The following is a 17,435-nucleotide window of genomic DNA, read 5'->3' as shown; positions in this document are numbered from 1 at the left end:
AGTACTTTTTAGATGGATACATTTTGAACAATATGGGCTTTTTTACCAGTTTAAAAAGACAAAAATAGGAAATGAATAACCATCAAAACCACAGGACATTTTGAGTTAAACCATTGACTTTATTTTTATTTAAAATGTGGAATTCAATGTGCATAAAGTGGCAACTTTAATAATTGTGACACATTAATTTACTTCTCTGAGATTCAATATTATGTGTGCGAGAGAGAAAGTGTGGATTTTTTTTCAAGTCTTTAATGCCAAGATCTAATTTAGAACCCCTGAATCCTGTGCTTAGGAACTAGGCTGGCAAACGCTAACAATGGCCAAAGTGGCGTCTTTTCTTGCACTCTGTGGCAGTTGACATGTGACTACTTCATCAGGCCAAAGAGGCATAGCAAAGGGAAGCGAGGGATAACTCGCAGTCTCCATTCCCAGTCCCTTTATTTAAGATGGCCCCTAGGCTTGACCCAGCAGGCTTTGCTCAGTAGGGAGATGGTTTGAGAGGTTGAAGAGAGGGGAGTGATGAATCCTCGTTTTCCCACATGTTGCATGAAAGTGACAGATAAAAATGAAGACAATTTCCGCCCCAGCCCCGTTGGATAAACTGAGGCTGCCACACCAGGGCGGATTGAGTGGCGGGCTCCTCATGGCTCTTGGTGGGACCCTCGGCAGGCAGCAGCTCCATGTACTCGGTCTGCCCTGTTCTTGTGTCTCCTGCTCCTACATCACCCATCCCAGGATATGCCTTCAAGCCACCACCTCCACCACCTCGGCCGGGCAGGACTTTGGCACCACTAGGAGAACAATAAAACTACAGGCCGATTTCTTTGAAATGGACATCCCCCAAATTGACAGATATCACAATGAATTAGACATCAAGCCTGAGGGATGCCCTGGGAGAGTGAGGAGGGGCATAGTGGAGCACACGGTTCTGCACTTTAAAACCCAGATCTTCGGGGACCGGAAGCCACTGTTTGATGGAAGGAAGAATCTGTACACAGCGATGCGCCTTCCAATCGGCAGGGACTAGGTGGAACCGGAAGTCACGCTGTCAGGATAAGGCAAAGCTACCTTGGATATCTTCAAGGTATCCACCAGGTGAGTGTCATGCGTAAGCCTGCAGGCGTGACAGGATGCACTTTCGAGGCAGCTGCCCAGGGGCCCCTTCGAGAAGATCCAGGCCCTGGGCGTTGTCATGAGGCACTTGCCGTCCATGAGGCACATCCCTGTTGGCCATTCCTTCTTCACTGCATCTATAGGCTGTTCCAGTCCTCCGGGTGGGGGCAGAGAAGTATGGTATGGCTTCAGTCAGTCCGTCCAACCTGACCTTCTCTTTGGAAAATGATGCTGAATTCTGATGTATCGGCCACAGCGTTTCACAAGGCACAGCCAGTGATAAGAGTTTCTTTGTGAAGTTTTGGATTTTAAAAGTATCGAAGAACAACAAAACCCTCTGACAGATTCCCAAGGGGCAATGTTTACCAAAGAAATTAAATGTCTAAAGGTGGAGATAACAGATTGTGGTCAGATGAAGAGGAAGTACTGTGTCTGCAATGTGAGCCGGTGGCCTGCCAGTCACCAGTCCCACTGCAGCAGGAGAGCGGGCCCACAGTGGAGTGTACAGTAGCCCCGTACTTCAAGGACAGGAACGAGTTGGTTCTGTGCCATTCCCATCGCCCATGTTTACAAGTTGGACAGGGGCAGAAACACACCTACTTCCTTTGGAGTCTGTTACATTGTTGCTGGACAGAGATGTATAAAAAAGTGAACAGACAATCAGACTTCAACCATGATCAGAACAACTGCCAGGTCAGCACCCGATCGGCCAGAGGAGATCAAACAAATTGAGGCGAAGTGCAAGTTTCAATACGGACCCGTATGCTTGTCAATTTGGAATCCTGGTGAAAGATGAGATGACAGATGTGACTGGGTGGGTCCTCTACGGGGGAGGGGAGGGGAGGGGGGCGGAACAAAGCGATTGCCACCCTTATCCAGGGTGTGTGGGACTTGAGAAACAAGCAGTTCCACACAGGCATTGAGATCAAGGTGTGGGCCATCCATCGCTCGCTTTGCACCCCAGTGCCAGTTTACAGACGTCCATCTCAAGTCCTTCATTGAACAACTGAGAAAGATCTCAAGAGATGCTGGGACGCCTACCCAGGGTCAGCCCTGCTTCTGTAAATATTCATAGGGGGCAGACAGTGTGGAGCCCATGTGCCGGCACCTGAAGAACACATAGGCTGGTCTCCAGCTGGTGGTGGCCACCCTGCCTTGCAAAACTCCGGTGTATAAGGAAGTCAAGCCTGTGGGAGATTCTGTGCTGGGGATGGCCACACAATGCGTCAGGATGAAGATTGTGCAGAGGACCGCACTACAGACCCTATCCAATCTCTACTTAAAGATCAGTATCAAACTGGGAGTCATCAACAACATCTTGCTGCCACAGGGCAGGCCTCCAGTGTTCCAGCAACCTGTCACCTTCCTGGGAGCCAATGTCACCCACAAACCAGCTGGGGATGGGAAAAAACCTTCAGTTGCTGCCGTGTGGGCAGCATGAACGCACATCCCAACTGCTACTGTGCTACCGCGCGTACAGCAATAGTGACAGGAGATCACCCAGGACCTGCCTGCTATGGTGCTAGAGCTGCTCCTTCAGTTCTACAAATCTCAGTGCTCCAAGCCCACCAGCATCATTGGCGGGTCTCCGAGGGCCAGTTCCCACCATGAGCTCCTGGCCATCAGAGAGGCCTACATGAAGCTGGAGAAGAACTATCAGCCAGGGATCACATTCATCGTGAAGCAGAAGCTGCAGCACACACACCTCTTCTGCACAGACAAAAACGAGCAGGTTGGAAAGACTGGGAACATTCCAGCAGGCACAACCATAGACACAAAGATCACCAACCCCACTGAGTTTGACTTCTACCTGTGCAGTCATGCCAGCATCCAGGTGACAAGCCGTCCTTCCCACTACCCTGTGCTTTGGGATGACAATCGTTTTTCTTCGGATGAGCTGCAGATTATGGCCAACCAGACGTGCAAGAAAAGACATCACTTTGGCCATTGTTAGCGTTTGCCAGCCCAGATCATAAGCACAGGATTCAGGGGTTCTAAATTAGATCTTGGCATTAAAGACTTGAAAAAATCCACACGTTCTCTCTCACGCACATAATATTGGACCTCAGAGAAGTAAATTAATGTGTCACAATTATTAAAGTTGCCACTTAATGCATCATTGAATTCCACATTCTAAATAAAAATAAAGTCACTGGTTTAACTGTGGGCTTTGGTCATAGATTGTTGAGGGATCTGGAAAATATATCAGTTTTTCAATTGCTTTCCCCAAATATTTGGATGAGACAGTCTACAGAGACAACCTGTAGAAATGTGTGTGCAACTTCTGCCATTTCTGAAATATTGAATGTGAAACTGGATTGAATTTCAGAAGCACCTTATATTAGGAGGTACTTCTATAAGCTCAATTATTTGGAAATATTAATAGATATGAGAAATGCAATACCATCTTTAGCTAGATATTCCTATCACTGTTTGGAAACTAGGAAAACAATCATAAATATTTGTTATATTACATCATTCCTGTCTACTGAAATTAACCCTATTATTTTGTTTGTTAGTTAGTTTAAGATGACAAAAAAGGCCGGGTGGTGGTGGCACACGCCTGTAATCTCAGCACTCTGGGAGGCAGAGGCAGGCAGATTTCTGAGTTTGAGGCCAGCCTGGTCTACAGAGTGAGTTCCAGGACAGCCAGGGCTATACAGAGAAACTCTGTCTTGAAAAAAACCAAATCCAAAAAACCAAAAAAAAAAAAAAAAAAAAAAAAAAAAGACAAAAAGGAAAATTTAGTGGTTAATCCTAATAAAGTTATTCTGGAGAATCAGAAAGAGTTTTAAACATTCAACTGGTTGGTAGCATTTTATATGAAAATCAGTGTGATAAAACTTGTACTCTAGTCTAAGCTGGCAATCTGTTTCTATGAAATAGGCAGACGAAGTCACAGGCTCTGGATAATAAAAACAATTTGTAAAAGTATCTTTTAATTTGAGAGAAAGACATTTAGTAAGGACTTGGGGACAGGGCAGCATGGGAAAAGGTCTTCTGGAAGAGTCGAGGATGAACACAGCCAACATGTGATGCATCCATGTTCTGAAATCTCACAGTACACATTATTAATTAATAGAACATTTAACATGACTTCAGAAAACAGTGTAGAGGGCTGAAGACTGGTTCGCTGGCAGAGTGCTTGCTTATCACCAAAACACCAAACACCATCAACTAAAGAAAACTGTGAATAAAAGTACATTTCAAAGATTCAAATAGACAGTAAGTAGAAGAAGCTATCTGAAAACAGGATGTCACAAGAACATCATGGTTCTAAATGCAAGAAAGGCAGACGGAAGATTGTCATTAAAGAGCAAATATAGACTAAGTTCTTAGTTGAAGGAGAGGAACAACGGGAAGAACAATCTTTATAGTTTGGTTCCATAATTTTGCTAGACTGCATTTTACTTGTCTGATTTTTTTCTTTAATTTTTAAGATGGGAAAATGAGGTGCTCCAGTGATAAAAGTTGTGGTAAAAATGAATGGATTTTCAGAGAATGTCATAAGTCTCCATCTTTTGTTATATCCAGCTGAAGTTGTATAGTATCAATGAATTGTGGTGCTGACACATTCTGAAATCCAAAGGCACGCTTGTGTCCTTTGTACATGTAGATTAGCCCCAGAGACCAGATATTCCAGAATGAGGCTTGCTTCACCTAGGTGCAACATGGTTGCAGATTCTTGAGTTTGATTATAATGATCTGAAAATAAGATCACAAGAAATGGATTAGGGGATGGTGAATCATCCATCATTGGACATTTATTACCTAGCTTAAAATCTCCCCTTCTATAAATCTTTCTAAGGAACATTTTTCTTTACCTAAAAAAACAAAACAAAAAAGCCACATGTTTATTCTTTCCAGAGAAGTCAATGAAATATTTAAAGATTCTTAAATTATTGATTGAAACCCATATCATGCCCAGTTTAGGATTCTTAAGAAATGATGTTCCTGTGTTACCTTTTTTAGTGATCTTTTTTGAAGCAGAAACCAAATTCCTTTTCAACTTGGATTGGAGCGGGAAACTGGAAATTAAAAAATAAAAATGACATAGGACCAAGGCTTTTCCATTTGAAGGCTCAGCCAGGAGGCATGATAAAGCAAAGCTGTCACACAGTTCTGGGGAGAATACAACCCTCCATCTTAAAGGAAGCAGCCACAGTGAGGCTGTACCCAAATCTTAGGGTTTGACGTCTTTTGTTGCATCATCTCCCTGTGTCATCTAGGCCGACCTGGTATTTGCTCCCTCCCTTTCTTGGGCTGTTCAGTGCTGGGATTATAGGCCAATGCCACATGCGTGGCTCAAAGTTTGCTTTAGTTTTAAAAGTAAATCATTAGGCATTGGGAACTTACACCCTTTCTTATCCAAAATTTTTCATGTTTTAAAAAACAGATTTCAAAAATTAAACATATACATATATACATATATATAAAACTATATATTAAAAAATATATAGTTTCCTTCAGATTTTAATAAGTCTCTTTGGAAAAGCATTTTTATAAACTCTTGTGCTTCACTGAAGCCTCCAATTCTGCACTCCAGTGAGTAAAAAAGTTGGCAAACTCTATAGTGGGCCATGAAATCCAGAAATGTAAGTGCTTCAAATTATTCTTAAGTGTAAATGACTTTAATGAAAAATATTATTTATTTGAGACAAGATAGCAAAAACAGTTAGTTCTACTTTGGAAAACTAAGATGCTTCCCTTAGGAAGTTTTCCATGGACTTTTAATCTTGTGTTAAAGCAAGAAATCCAAGGGCGACATCACTCTTGACGACCATGCTCATTTCTGGTGTCACGTGTGCCAACTGCAGAAATACTGTGCTTTTCATAAAGAATCTGAAGGCAGGACACTCACTATGATGGCCTGAAGTATCTGGATTTCCAAACATGCTCTCCTGGCTCAATATTCTTCTTAAGCATTTAGCAATTTCTTATTTACATTATGAAATGCTGCATATTTGCAAAATCAATATTTTTGGGACTACATATTTCCTATTAGTTGTCTATAGGACTATGTTTCCCAAATAAAATTCTCGTTCTATTTATATTGTTAGAAGTGATATATTTAACTTCTCTAACACTTTTTTTTCATGGACACACTGGGATCCCCACTAAGAATTCCATCTTTATTTTTTCTAAATAATACATTTCCTGAAATTACTATTCATTGATATTAAATATGAATGCTTATCTAGCTTTTCTGAATCATATTGGTTCAAAGACTAGGCAAGATGAAAAACTTTTGTTACTTAACAGAGAAATTCTTCCTTTGCATTATAAAAACAAAAATGAACCCAACCTACCTTACTGTTGAAGGGACTGTTGTACAACATATTTTCATTGTGGGCAGTATTGCCTATAAACACAGACTTTTTATTTATTTATGTTTATAATTAATGCAATTAATAACATATAATTAATAATATATAACATATAATTAATCTATCTATGTATCTATGTATCTATGTATCTATGTATCTATGTATCTATGTATCTATGTATCTATGTATCTATGTATCTATCTATCTATCTATCTATCTATCTATCTATCTATCTCTATCTTCATCCATTAAAGTAACACAAAGACTTGGATGTGAGTACTGAATGCAAAAAAGTATTAAACAGATACCAAGGGTACATTAAATTAAATGAGTACTCTTGGTACACTGAACATTATTTCCACACAGACTGACCTGAGCTGTATATTGAGGAGTCAGCTGTGTCTAGAAATAATTTTCAAATCCTAATCATAACAACCTCTACCTCACTAAATCCTTTTCTCTTTCACCATTTGACAGGACTGGCCAGTTGCAAAGCACAGCTTCCGAGGCTCTGAACTGGCAGCTTATGAGTTACCACGAGCTCATGAGGTCCTCTAATGTTACCACAAGAGCCCCATTTCCAGCCCAGCTACACAGTACAGTTCTACTGCTTCTCCTTCTCACAGTTGGTGGTTTAAGCTGGTTGGCAAGAGCTCTCTATCTGGCCTCTAACTTTTCTTTTCCCTCCCGATGTTTTCATATATTTCTCTTCTCATCACATTCATATGAATCTTTATGTTGCACAATTTAGTTTCCTCTATCTGAGACTTCCATTTACTAACCATCAGAATCCAGTTCCATAAACCATTATCATCCTTTATAAGAAATTCCCATGTATATTTTTCATTTACATTTTATATATGAAAAACTGAGATTGATTCATTCATGAGAACACATGAAAGGATTTATGCCATGAGGTGAACACACTAATAAGAGGGGGTAAGAGATCAATTCTGCCCAGCATAGCTAATCAACAGACCTCCAACACTAATACAAGAGGAGGAAAAGAAAAACCCTGATGTAGCCAACCACAATAATGGGAATTAGCAAGCCCCTCTCATCAATAACTCTAATGAAAATGTTCTCAACTTTCTAACAAGTCATAGGCTAGCTGACTGGATTTAAAAACAAGATTCAATTATTCACTGTCTCCAGAAGTTCGCTTGCCTAGCAAAGTCATTGAAAAACTGAGTGTAAAGGGATGAAAACTCTACATACTAATCAAAGGAAGGACATAAGCAAGGAAGCATAGCAATTATCATGCTCGCTAAAGCAGACATCAGACCAAAACTAGTCAGAAGAGATAAGGAGGGACCTTACATATTAAGAAAGAAAACATTCATTAAGCAGATAGAAGAACTGTAAACATGCATGCACTGCATACTGTGTGTTATACAACAAATACTAAAAGGCATAAGAGATCACATAGACACCACCACAATAATACCAGTAGACTTTCACTATTCTATTCTAATATTTATATCAATCTTTATATTGATCATATCCTATGACACAAAGTTATTATTAACTAAAAAACAATCACTCTGTTGGCACAATTACATGTATCTTCCCAGGCTACAATAGAATAAAAATGTAAGTTACCAGCAGGAAAACCTCAGAAATGACACAAATACCCAGAGACTGAAGAATTTACTTTGGAACAAGTAGTGTAGCATTAAAGAGTTCAAGGAGGAATTTGTTTTAAAAATCCCAGGAGCAACAACAAACCCCAATAGTACACCTTAGCACGTCCTCTGAATTCAGCTACTACAGTCTTAAAAGAAAGTTTATAACTATGAGCAATAGCAGTAAAAAATACATACATAAATAAAACAAGAGAAATCTCAAATAACATAATGGTATTTCAGAAGTCTCTTGAACAACAAGGCAAACCTAAACACAATAGATGTCGAGAATAAAAAGTAGAGGGAAAAATGACAACAGGGACTAAAGGGACAACACACTGAATAAATATAAGAGCTCGTTCTTTGAAAAGTTGAATGAGGTTGACAAAAATCTCCACAAAGAGAAGCCACTACTGGAAAGATTCACTGTTGCATTCAGCCAAACATTTCCGGAGAATTTAACACCAATATTTCTCAAAATCTTCTAAGACACCGAATACTTTGCTAATTAAGGAACAAAAGCAGATGAAGACAAAGAACTTAAATTATGTGCCAAAGGACACAACTAGTCAAGTCACAGTCTCTTTTCTTCATTATGGATGCTCCTGGCTGCACACTTTTATATTTGATGTCAGATGGTTTTACACATAAAGATGCAGTCTATGCAAGGCTGTACAATGACACTGAAGTGCTATGTTTACATCAAGTACAAAACATTTAATATGTACTTTTAGTTTTAATCATTCATTTAATACTTACTACTTGTGTGGTGCACAATGGTCAGTTTATCTATAAGACAAGACAAACAAATCATATTCTGTGAGGTTTGTTTAATATTTATCTCAAGTGACCTTTTTTTTATTGTTTGATGGCTTTCTGCCTTTGAGGTGATTTAAATTTACAACAAGATGAAAAGACTAATCTTACCTCTGCCTATTGTGAGACTCCAAGCCTCTCATTATGATTTTTTCCCCGACACTTATCCTGAGGTGTTATGATCTTGCTTGAGCACTGATGGAACCCTGCTTCCTGTGCACTGATATTCCTTTAGTTTGAAATACTCCATTTGTTATAGAAATCTAAATTTTTAAAAATGGCTGCATATTATAGTTTAACCATTTCTAAGTGTACAAGCTGATAATGTTTAAAACAAATCCACTTAACTATGTACCTATCCGTCCAATAGTTTTCCTAGGCATGGAATATGTATTTAGACTCCCTCGCTAATCCTCAGAATCTAGAAAGGCTGAAACTTTGAATCTTACAGCTTGTTCCGTTTCATGTCTGGTGTCTTTCACTCAGTAGCACACAGGCTGGGATTCACTTATATCATGTGTAGTAGAAATGTTCATTCTTTTTCCTTTTTATATCCTATTAAAGGAAGGCTGCTTATTGGGAAGCTACTCTCAGGGTGAGTTTAATGGCCCCAAGGACCAAGGCCAGGGAAGTCACCATGGGGAAAGGGGGAGATGGGGAGGAAGAAAGAGAAAGGGGTATGTAGAGAGAGAGGGGGGAGAGAGCAAAGCATTCATTCCTATTGCTTAAGTAGTATCACAGCATAAATGTAGGCGCAGTGTAATACTGTATGTTACTGTTTGACGCTCTGGTGAATCAAATTGCCACCATGGTCTTTATGAATGTCTTTTTTTTTTTTTTTTTTTTTTTTTTTTTTTTTTTTTTTTGGTGGTACAATGTTTAACTTGTATTAAAAAAAAATTACCCAGGGCTGGGATCCCCAGACCATATCCTAAGCGTGTATCTGACCTTTTCACAATTATTATGTACTTTGACCTTCCATGAGCAGTCATGCACACCCAGTTCTAAATCTAACCCATCCTTGGGCTGGGCTGGCAGCCTTTGGAAGCCAGGCTCCCGCCAGTCTCCAGCAAACAACTGGCCTCTATCTCATTCTCACTTGCTTGTGTTTCCCTGTGTACTAATGATGTCACTCATCTTTTATGCAATGAATTGGTGGCTGTTTGCTTTCGTAAATTAAGATCTGGGGGTTAGGTGTGTTGGTAAGCGCTGGGTTATCACTGTTCTTAGATCCTCTCAGCAGACAGATTTACATGCAAATATATGATTGTGTGTGTGTGTGTGTGTGTGTGTCTGTGTTACTTCTATCCTTACCCATCTGAAATGTATATATTAGCAGCCGTAACTTGTTATCTTTTACCTCTGAATTTGATGGTCCTTCATGATACTCATATCAGTCTCCTCTTAACACAGCTTACTCTCCCTTCTCTGACTATAGGAACCTGTCATTATCTATAGTATATTTATTTGTTAGACTAGTCCTAGACTATATGAAGCTTTGAAATTGTTACACTACAACCGCGTGGAGAGATGAACCTAAAATAAAGCACATTTTTCTCCCTCATTTTTTTTTTAATTTGGTTACTACAAAGCTCAGAATAAAGTCTTCCCTGTTTATATTCTCTTCTGACAGTCTTTGGAATTCCGCTTACTTTATTTGCCTCTGTTTATATTTCCTCTTCTCCCAGTTCCCTACTCAATTCATGTTTCTTAAGTCTAGAAGATATTAGCAATCTCTTAAAACGCCACATAGAAATAAGTATACGCTTTTCACTCTTGTGGCCATAAATTTCCTCCCATTTAGCTGTTAACTGCAGTTTGCTTCATTCTACAATTTCTGTAATTTCTTATTTGGTACAAAGATTATTTGTGAAACATTGTCTTGATTCTTACATATTTGTAATAAATCTGCAACATGCAGGGAATGTTCTCTTAACATTTTGATCTTCCTGAGTGTACTGAAACTTTTGAAGACTCAGCACATGCTCCATCTCAGTAGCCATGCGAGCTCAGTGCTTTTATGCCTTATTCAGTAAATGCCAAATTGGTTGAAATTGGTTGTCATTCAAGTCTCTGTATCCTTATTGATTTCTGTCAGATGTTAACTACTGAGAAAAAGTGAGAACATTTCTGAGTATTGCTAAATTTTGCTTCATTGCTTCTGATAAAACTTATAAGCATATCTGTAACAAAAAAGAAAGAAACATCTAGGCTGCTATACTTTATTCTTATATAATGTATTCTTTTATCTCCTGCCATGGGTTTTATCTTTATATTATCTTGTCCTGTATTAACAGGGCCACCACAGCTTTCTTAACTCTTGGCATAGTGGTAGATCTCCACTTTCAAGCTATCTAACCTTCATTTAAAATATATGTTTTTTTTAGACCTTCTAAATATAGGTCATCTTTTTGTATGCAGCATAAACACATATTCTTTTAAAATGAAGTGTTTAATCAATTAATTTGGATTGAGCACAATTATTGATATAGATATTGATTGACTCAGTATGCTACCACTGTTATTTTTCTTGCATTTTTGGTATCCACTTTGTTATGTACTGATTTTGCAATGTTCATGATTCTTCAGAATTAAATATGTCTTACTATTCCAGTTAATTCCTCTACTGATTTCCTAGGTTTTCGTCTTTGTTATTTTTCATGAGTGTTTGCCTGAATGCGTAACAAAGGCGAGCAGTTCTCATACAGGGCAGAAGAGGGAGACAGAACCCCGAGAAGACATGGTTGTGAACCATCATGTGGGCACTGGGAAGCCTTGTGGGTGGTTGGCAGTCCTCTGCAAGAGCAGCAAGTGCTTCTCACTGTTGAGCCACCTCTCCAGTCCCTTATTTTAATTTTTAAATTCTTGCTTTATTCAATTTCTCAAAGTACTTTGAGATAACAGAGCCCCTGCCCTGTTTCCCACCGTTCGCCCCCCACAGTTACTATGTCATCCCCGTCTTCATTTGTCTTCACTGATTTTTCAGTGTACACTTTGCACTTCCTTTATCATGTATAAAACTTCTCCCAAGTCCAGTTAACTACAGCCTCTGTTCTTTGTGCTATCATTGAAATAACTTCATCCTTGAAATTCTGCCTTAAATAGTTGTCATTAAAATAATTTGCCAAAAGACAGCAAACATAACTGTCTATAAATACCTCATTCATATGAGGTATTTATATTCCATGTTTTTATCCCCTTAATGCGGATCTAAATTTATTTCTGTTACTAATCCTTTCTGCCTATATGAAATTCTTCAATGTTTATTACATTGTATTTTTTCCTATAGATCTTCTAACTACATTTATCTATAAACATTATTATTTCACCAAAAGTGTCAAAGTTTCAAGGATATTTTCTCTGGAAGTGTTCTTTCTCTTTTTCTTTCTTTCTCTCTCCTTCCTTCCTTCCCTCCCTCCCTCCTTCCCTCCCTCCCTCCCTCCCTCTCTCCCTTTTTCTCTCTCTGTCTCTGTCTCTCTGTTTCGCTCTCTTTCTCATTGTGTGTTCTCTCATTGTGTTCTAGTGGTTGCTAGCTATACTCTTTGGCTAGTGTTACACCGCACACTCAGCTCCCCTTTCCTTACTCATCACACTTAAGGAGACTTAAGTTCTTCTGTGGGATTCTGAGCCCACTTTTTCTCAGCTCAGTGCACACTCCACGAGAGTCAGTCGTCTCAACTCTGATCTCTCTACATTCTCAAGATCACAGGACTCATATGCCGTGCTCTCACACAGTCTGTTAATGCTCCTTTGGCAGAGCCGTGAGCAGTGGTTAGATTCACCACACAAGTCTTGCCTGCCTCTGACAATATAGGCTTCACCTACTTAGTGTCTACCTCTCAAAAATCACTTGCTCGTCTTTGATAACTATTTGTATTTTATGAAATGGGAATGTTTGCCTGGTGCTGTTTTTTTCCCCTGTGGCTGATAAGAGAACTATTGCTTTGTTAAGATGTTGGTGTTAATTTTTGAATTCAAACAAAAAATGTGTGGTAGATTCTAATCTGTGTGGTTTTTTTTCAGTTTCTCAAATCCTATATCCTTATTGATTATGAACAAAAGCTATCTAGTATGAATATTGTAGGAAATATGAGTATTCCATATGAGCTTTTTAGATACAATTGCTAATTTTTACATAATTTTTCAGTAAAATTATTTATAAAATTTGTAAGTTTATAAGTTAAAAGTTCTTAGTGGTTGTCTTAAATTTGTTCTTGTAAGAGGGAAGATTTGGCAAAAAGAGTGGATTCATATTGACAATACACCTTACTTTCAATTATGGAGTGTGCTATTCATCTCTGAAGTGGATTTACCATCTTAATGATAACACTGGTCTGTTAGCACAGGTGTTTCCCTGTTCTCATGGCAACTGTTAACTATTAGCAAGGGAAATCTGCATGGCCAAGAACAATGTGGTTTCCAGGGAGACCAACCTGGTAAATGGCATATAAAATGATCCACATGTGGACAATTGTGAGACTTAACTTTCTAGGAGTGACCCACCTATTTGATTCCCCATATAATAACCAAAAAAAAAAAAAAACATGCGAACAATATATTCTTATTTGTAAGTTACATAGAAAACAAATGGAAGTGGTGAGCATTGGCTGCTCAGTCTGGGTCAGTAGAACACTGCTCAGTCTGGGTCAGTAGAGCACTCCTGAGGGACATGTGACTAATCCTGTTTTGTAGAGAAGGAACAAGAGAGAGTAAGTTCCCATCTCAAAGAGTTGGAAGTAAAGATTTGAACTGAAGCCCATTCGGATCTCCAGTTCCTTCATTTCTACTCAATCCCATTCTCGTTTTTCAGGAATAGACAACTTGTACTCACCGTAGGCATTTTCATCTTCTGGTCTTTTCCCAATAATGTTGTCTCGTAGTTGGCGTAGCTTTTCCTTAATGAAAGCACAGAATATAGAACCAGGACACAGGTATCAAGATTTAAAATCTTTAATGGATCAAAAATGAAAGCATTTATCACTATTACCACTGCTCCAAACTACTACTTAGGAATAAGTTGTTTACCTTTAAGATGTCCAAACTATCTTTGGCACTCTATGCATTATCTTAATCTTCATGACAGTAAAACGGTAGCATCCTGTTTTATAGAGCTAGAAACTGAAGTGTAGGGAGGCTAACTTCTCTAAATTACAGTTTTAAGTCAGGATTAGAAACGGAGCTTAGTTTCATGCTTACATCTTTCATGGTCTAGCCAGCTACACCAGATGGCTGAATGCTGATTGCAGCCCATCTCCAGCCTCCATGAGGTATATTTTTTCTTGGTACTGCATTTCTAATATATATATATATATCATGCATTTCTTTTTTTTATTCGATATAATTTATTTACATTTCAAATGATTTCCCCTTTTCTAGCCCCCCCACTCCCCGAAAGTCCCGCAAGTCCCCTTCTCTTCCCCTGTCCTCCCACCCACCCCTTCCCACTTCCCCGTTCTGGTTTTGCTGAATACTGTTTCACTGAGTCTTTCCAGAACCAGGGGCCACTCCTCCTTTCTTCTTGTACCTCATTTGATGTGTGGATTATGTTTTGGGTATTCCAGTTTTCTAGGTTAATATCCACTTATTAGTGAGTGCATACCATGATTCACCTTTTGAGTCTGGGTTACCTCACTTAGTATGATATTCTCTAGCTCCATCCATTTGCCTAAGAATTTCATGAATTCATTGTTTCTAATGGCTGAATAGTACTCCATTGTGTAGATATACCACATTTTTTGCATCCACTCTTCTATTGAGGGATACCTGGGTTCTTTCCAGCATCTGGCAATTACAAATAGGTCTGCTATGAACATAGTAGAACATGTATCCTTATTACATGGTGGGGAGTCTTCTGGGTATATGCCCAGGAGTGGTATAGCAGGATCTTCTGGAAGTAAGGTGCCCAGTTTTCGGAGGAACCGCCAGACTGATTTCCAGAGTGGTTGTACCAATTTGCAACCCCACCAGCAGTGGAGGAGTGTTCCTCTTTCTCCACACCCTCTCCAACACCTGCATATCATGCATTTCTAACACACACACACACACACACACACACACACACACACACACACGTATATATATGTCCTGGGGAGAATACTATGAAACTAGATTCCTTTTCTCAGAATATTTGTGATCTTTGTTTTCAAAATATTCTGTTTAGCATCATCTATTATCATTTTAGCAGAAACAAAAAAATCACTCTAGCATTCCATACATTTCTTTAGAAGAAGTTGGTTGTTTGTCCTCAAGAAAGCCTCTTTTCTGGAGGCTATTTCCATGGCATTGCAGATGCTCTCTTCTGAATGGAGCTGTATGCCTTGGGCATGCCAACAAGGGGGGCAGTAAAAGGTCACCACCTCATCTTCAGGGCTGGGGATTCTACGTGACTCTTCCCCACCCTTCAAATTCTTTCATTTACATACATGAAAATGAACCATTTTCCCCAGTGCAATCCTCTACCAGCCATGTCACAATAACCACTGATAAATTCATTTCCAGGGTTTGAATGAAAACATTTGCTGCTAGAAGAGGAATATGGAAAATAATGTGAAGTATAGGGAAAGTGAGCACAGGTGTGTATGCATTGCCTTAAATAGGTCTATGTGGATATAAACATACATGCAAAATTGAAACAAGTGTTTCAAGAAAGATTTAGGGAAGTAATTTCTAAGAAGCTGTATTACAGTAAACTGAATTGAAATCTTTATTTTTATTAGGGGTTGAGAAGGATAAAGTATAGGTAATCCCTAGAAGCAAAATGAGTTGCATGAGTTTGTACTTGAATACATTTTACCCATGTTAGGATTAGAGTGACTGTCAAGGTGATGCTATTGATAAAGATGGAGAAATAATGTCATTCTGCTCATGAGGAATGCACAGGTGCAGAATGCTACCCTGTTCTTTCTTTAGTATTTGTTTGGAAAAATAATTGCCTTTGATTAGCATTGTGAAACCTGGACCACTTTCAGTCATCGCCTGGCAACCAGAGCTGCCGTTCTAGGTAGGTGGTGTCTGACAAGCTATGATCTCAGATGTTTGGAAAGTCCTATTACTAACACTGCTTTGGCCAAGATGCTATATTGTTTGAAATTTCATCACAGTGACTCATTTTTCTATTATTAAGAAACTACATTGTCTTTCGAAATAAAGATGATCTCTTGGTAGGGGTGGCATATTCAGCTAATATTAGCTCTCTGTATTTCATCCCAAGTTGGCTTATTAAATATGTTTAATCAAGCAGATACATGGGATCTGGGTTCTGAGGCAAGGAGGCTTCCTGCCATGGAATGAATATAACCTTAAAATATTTTAGGAGTGGGAAACCCCATGAGATAAGTAGAATATGACATGGACATTTCTTACTGAGAGAATAGTCAAGATAGCATAGGTGACATATTTTATAAGAAGAATGGCTAAAATTGGTCATATTTAGGATTAAATGACTGCTGTGATATCATTTTTTGTTCTTTTTAATTCTAGTCTTGTTATAGATTTTAGAATACTGATCCCTTGTAGGAATGCTTCATCTTAATTTCAGCAATAAGATTAAAAACAAGTTCTCTGCACTCAGGACAGGGATTATAAACTGATTTGGTGTTCATTTTGAGGTATGGATTCCAAGATTGAATCTGTACAAATGGACTCATCAGTGCAGACTTCGGATATGTTTTCTCAAGTTTTCAGCTGATTGTTGCAAACATCATTTTAGTGGTGAGTTAAGGACAAAAGAAGAGTTCTCTATGTTTTTTATTTTGTGAAGAATAAACGTTTAAAGAGCCTAGAGGGAGGTCTATAAGTGAAGGAATGTTCCAGAAGATCATATTACCTGCTGAATCATTTCCAGACCACTCTTTCCCATCTGCCAATGTTTAAATTTCTCTAGAGCTTCATCCACAGACATTTTCCCATTCTTGACCCTCTCCTGCAGGAGGATCAGTTCGTCCTGCCCAGTGGTCAGATAATCCCTTGTACTAGGGAAGGTTGGGCTCTCCATCCGAGTTTTGTCTATGATACAAGAAGAAAATGTTTTAGTAGGAAATTTACACTTGAATTACTGGGACAAAAATCACTCCACATGATAAACTATTGGATTTTCTTGCTCTTAACTGATATTCATAGTCAAATGATAAGCTAGTGTAAAATTTTTTCACTATTTTTGAGAGAAGTTATCACTGTGTAACCCAAGATGATCACATACTGAAGATCTTCTTGCCTCAGCCTCCCACATACTGAGATCTCAGATCTGTGGAATGCTTAGACAGTATAAAACTTGTAATGCATTGCATCTTTATGGGTAAAAGAATAAGCCTTATCACTGTAAAAGATTAGTGCTAGGGAAATGTGTCATGTGCTTTCAAACACAATGTCATTCCCTCACCCCATTTTGTGTGTGTGTGTGTGTGTGTGTGTGTGTGAGAGAGAGAGAGAGAGAGAGAGAGAGAGAGAGAGAGAGAGAGAATGAATTAAAATGAGATCCTGTGGGTGGGGATTCCATGGTGGCTAAACAGAGGGATACAAGGCCTGTCTCCTTTTCCCAGTGGGAACTAAAGTA

General features: G+C 38.9%; 1 protein-coding gene and 1 pseudogene across 7 annotated transcripts in view; one reads left to right on the top strand and one right to left on the bottom strand.

The window, feature by feature from the left end:
• Positions 1 to 660: 660 nt before the first annotated feature.
• LOC127682505 (protein argonaute-2-like) lies at positions 661 to 3,070 on the top strand (annotated as a pseudogene).
• A 956-nt stretch (positions 3,071 to 4,026) lies between these two features.
• Bank1 (B cell scaffold protein with ankyrin repeats 1) overlaps positions 4,027 to 17,435 on the bottom strand; it is a 274,298-nt gene continuing 260,889 nt past the window's right edge. For 5 of the 7 annotated variants that reach the window (XM_052179174.1, XM_052179170.1, XM_052179171.1 and 2 more), the window contains 6 exons: positions 16,710 to 16,888; positions 13,716 to 13,779; positions 8,828 to 8,857; positions 6,426 to 6,478; positions 5,080 to 5,144; positions 4,027 to 4,821 (listed from right to left, as the gene is read on the bottom strand). In XM_052179174.1, coding sequence (XP_052035134.1) covers positions 5,085 to 5,144; positions 6,426 to 6,478; positions 8,828 to 8,857; positions 13,716 to 13,779; positions 16,710 to 16,888 — 386 coding nt within the window. In that variant the 3' untranslated portion in view covers positions 4,027 to 4,821; positions 5,080 to 5,084. The remainder of the gene's footprint in view (positions 4,822 to 5,079; positions 5,145 to 6,425; positions 6,479 to 8,827; positions 8,858 to 13,715; positions 13,780 to 16,709; positions 16,889 to 17,435) is intronic. The other 2 variants (XM_052179172.1, XM_052179173.1) reach the window with 2 other exon arrangements.

This window comes from Apodemus sylvaticus, chromosome 4, assembly GCF_947179515.1.
Source record: "Apodemus sylvaticus chromosome 4, mApoSyl1.1, whole genome shotgun sequence".
In the NCBI taxonomy this organism is placed as follows: domain Eukaryota; kingdom Metazoa; phylum Chordata; class Mammalia; order Rodentia; family Muridae; genus Apodemus; species Apodemus sylvaticus.
Note: the sequence above shows the minus strand (reverse complement) of the source record. Positions and strands in the feature narration are given on the sequence as shown.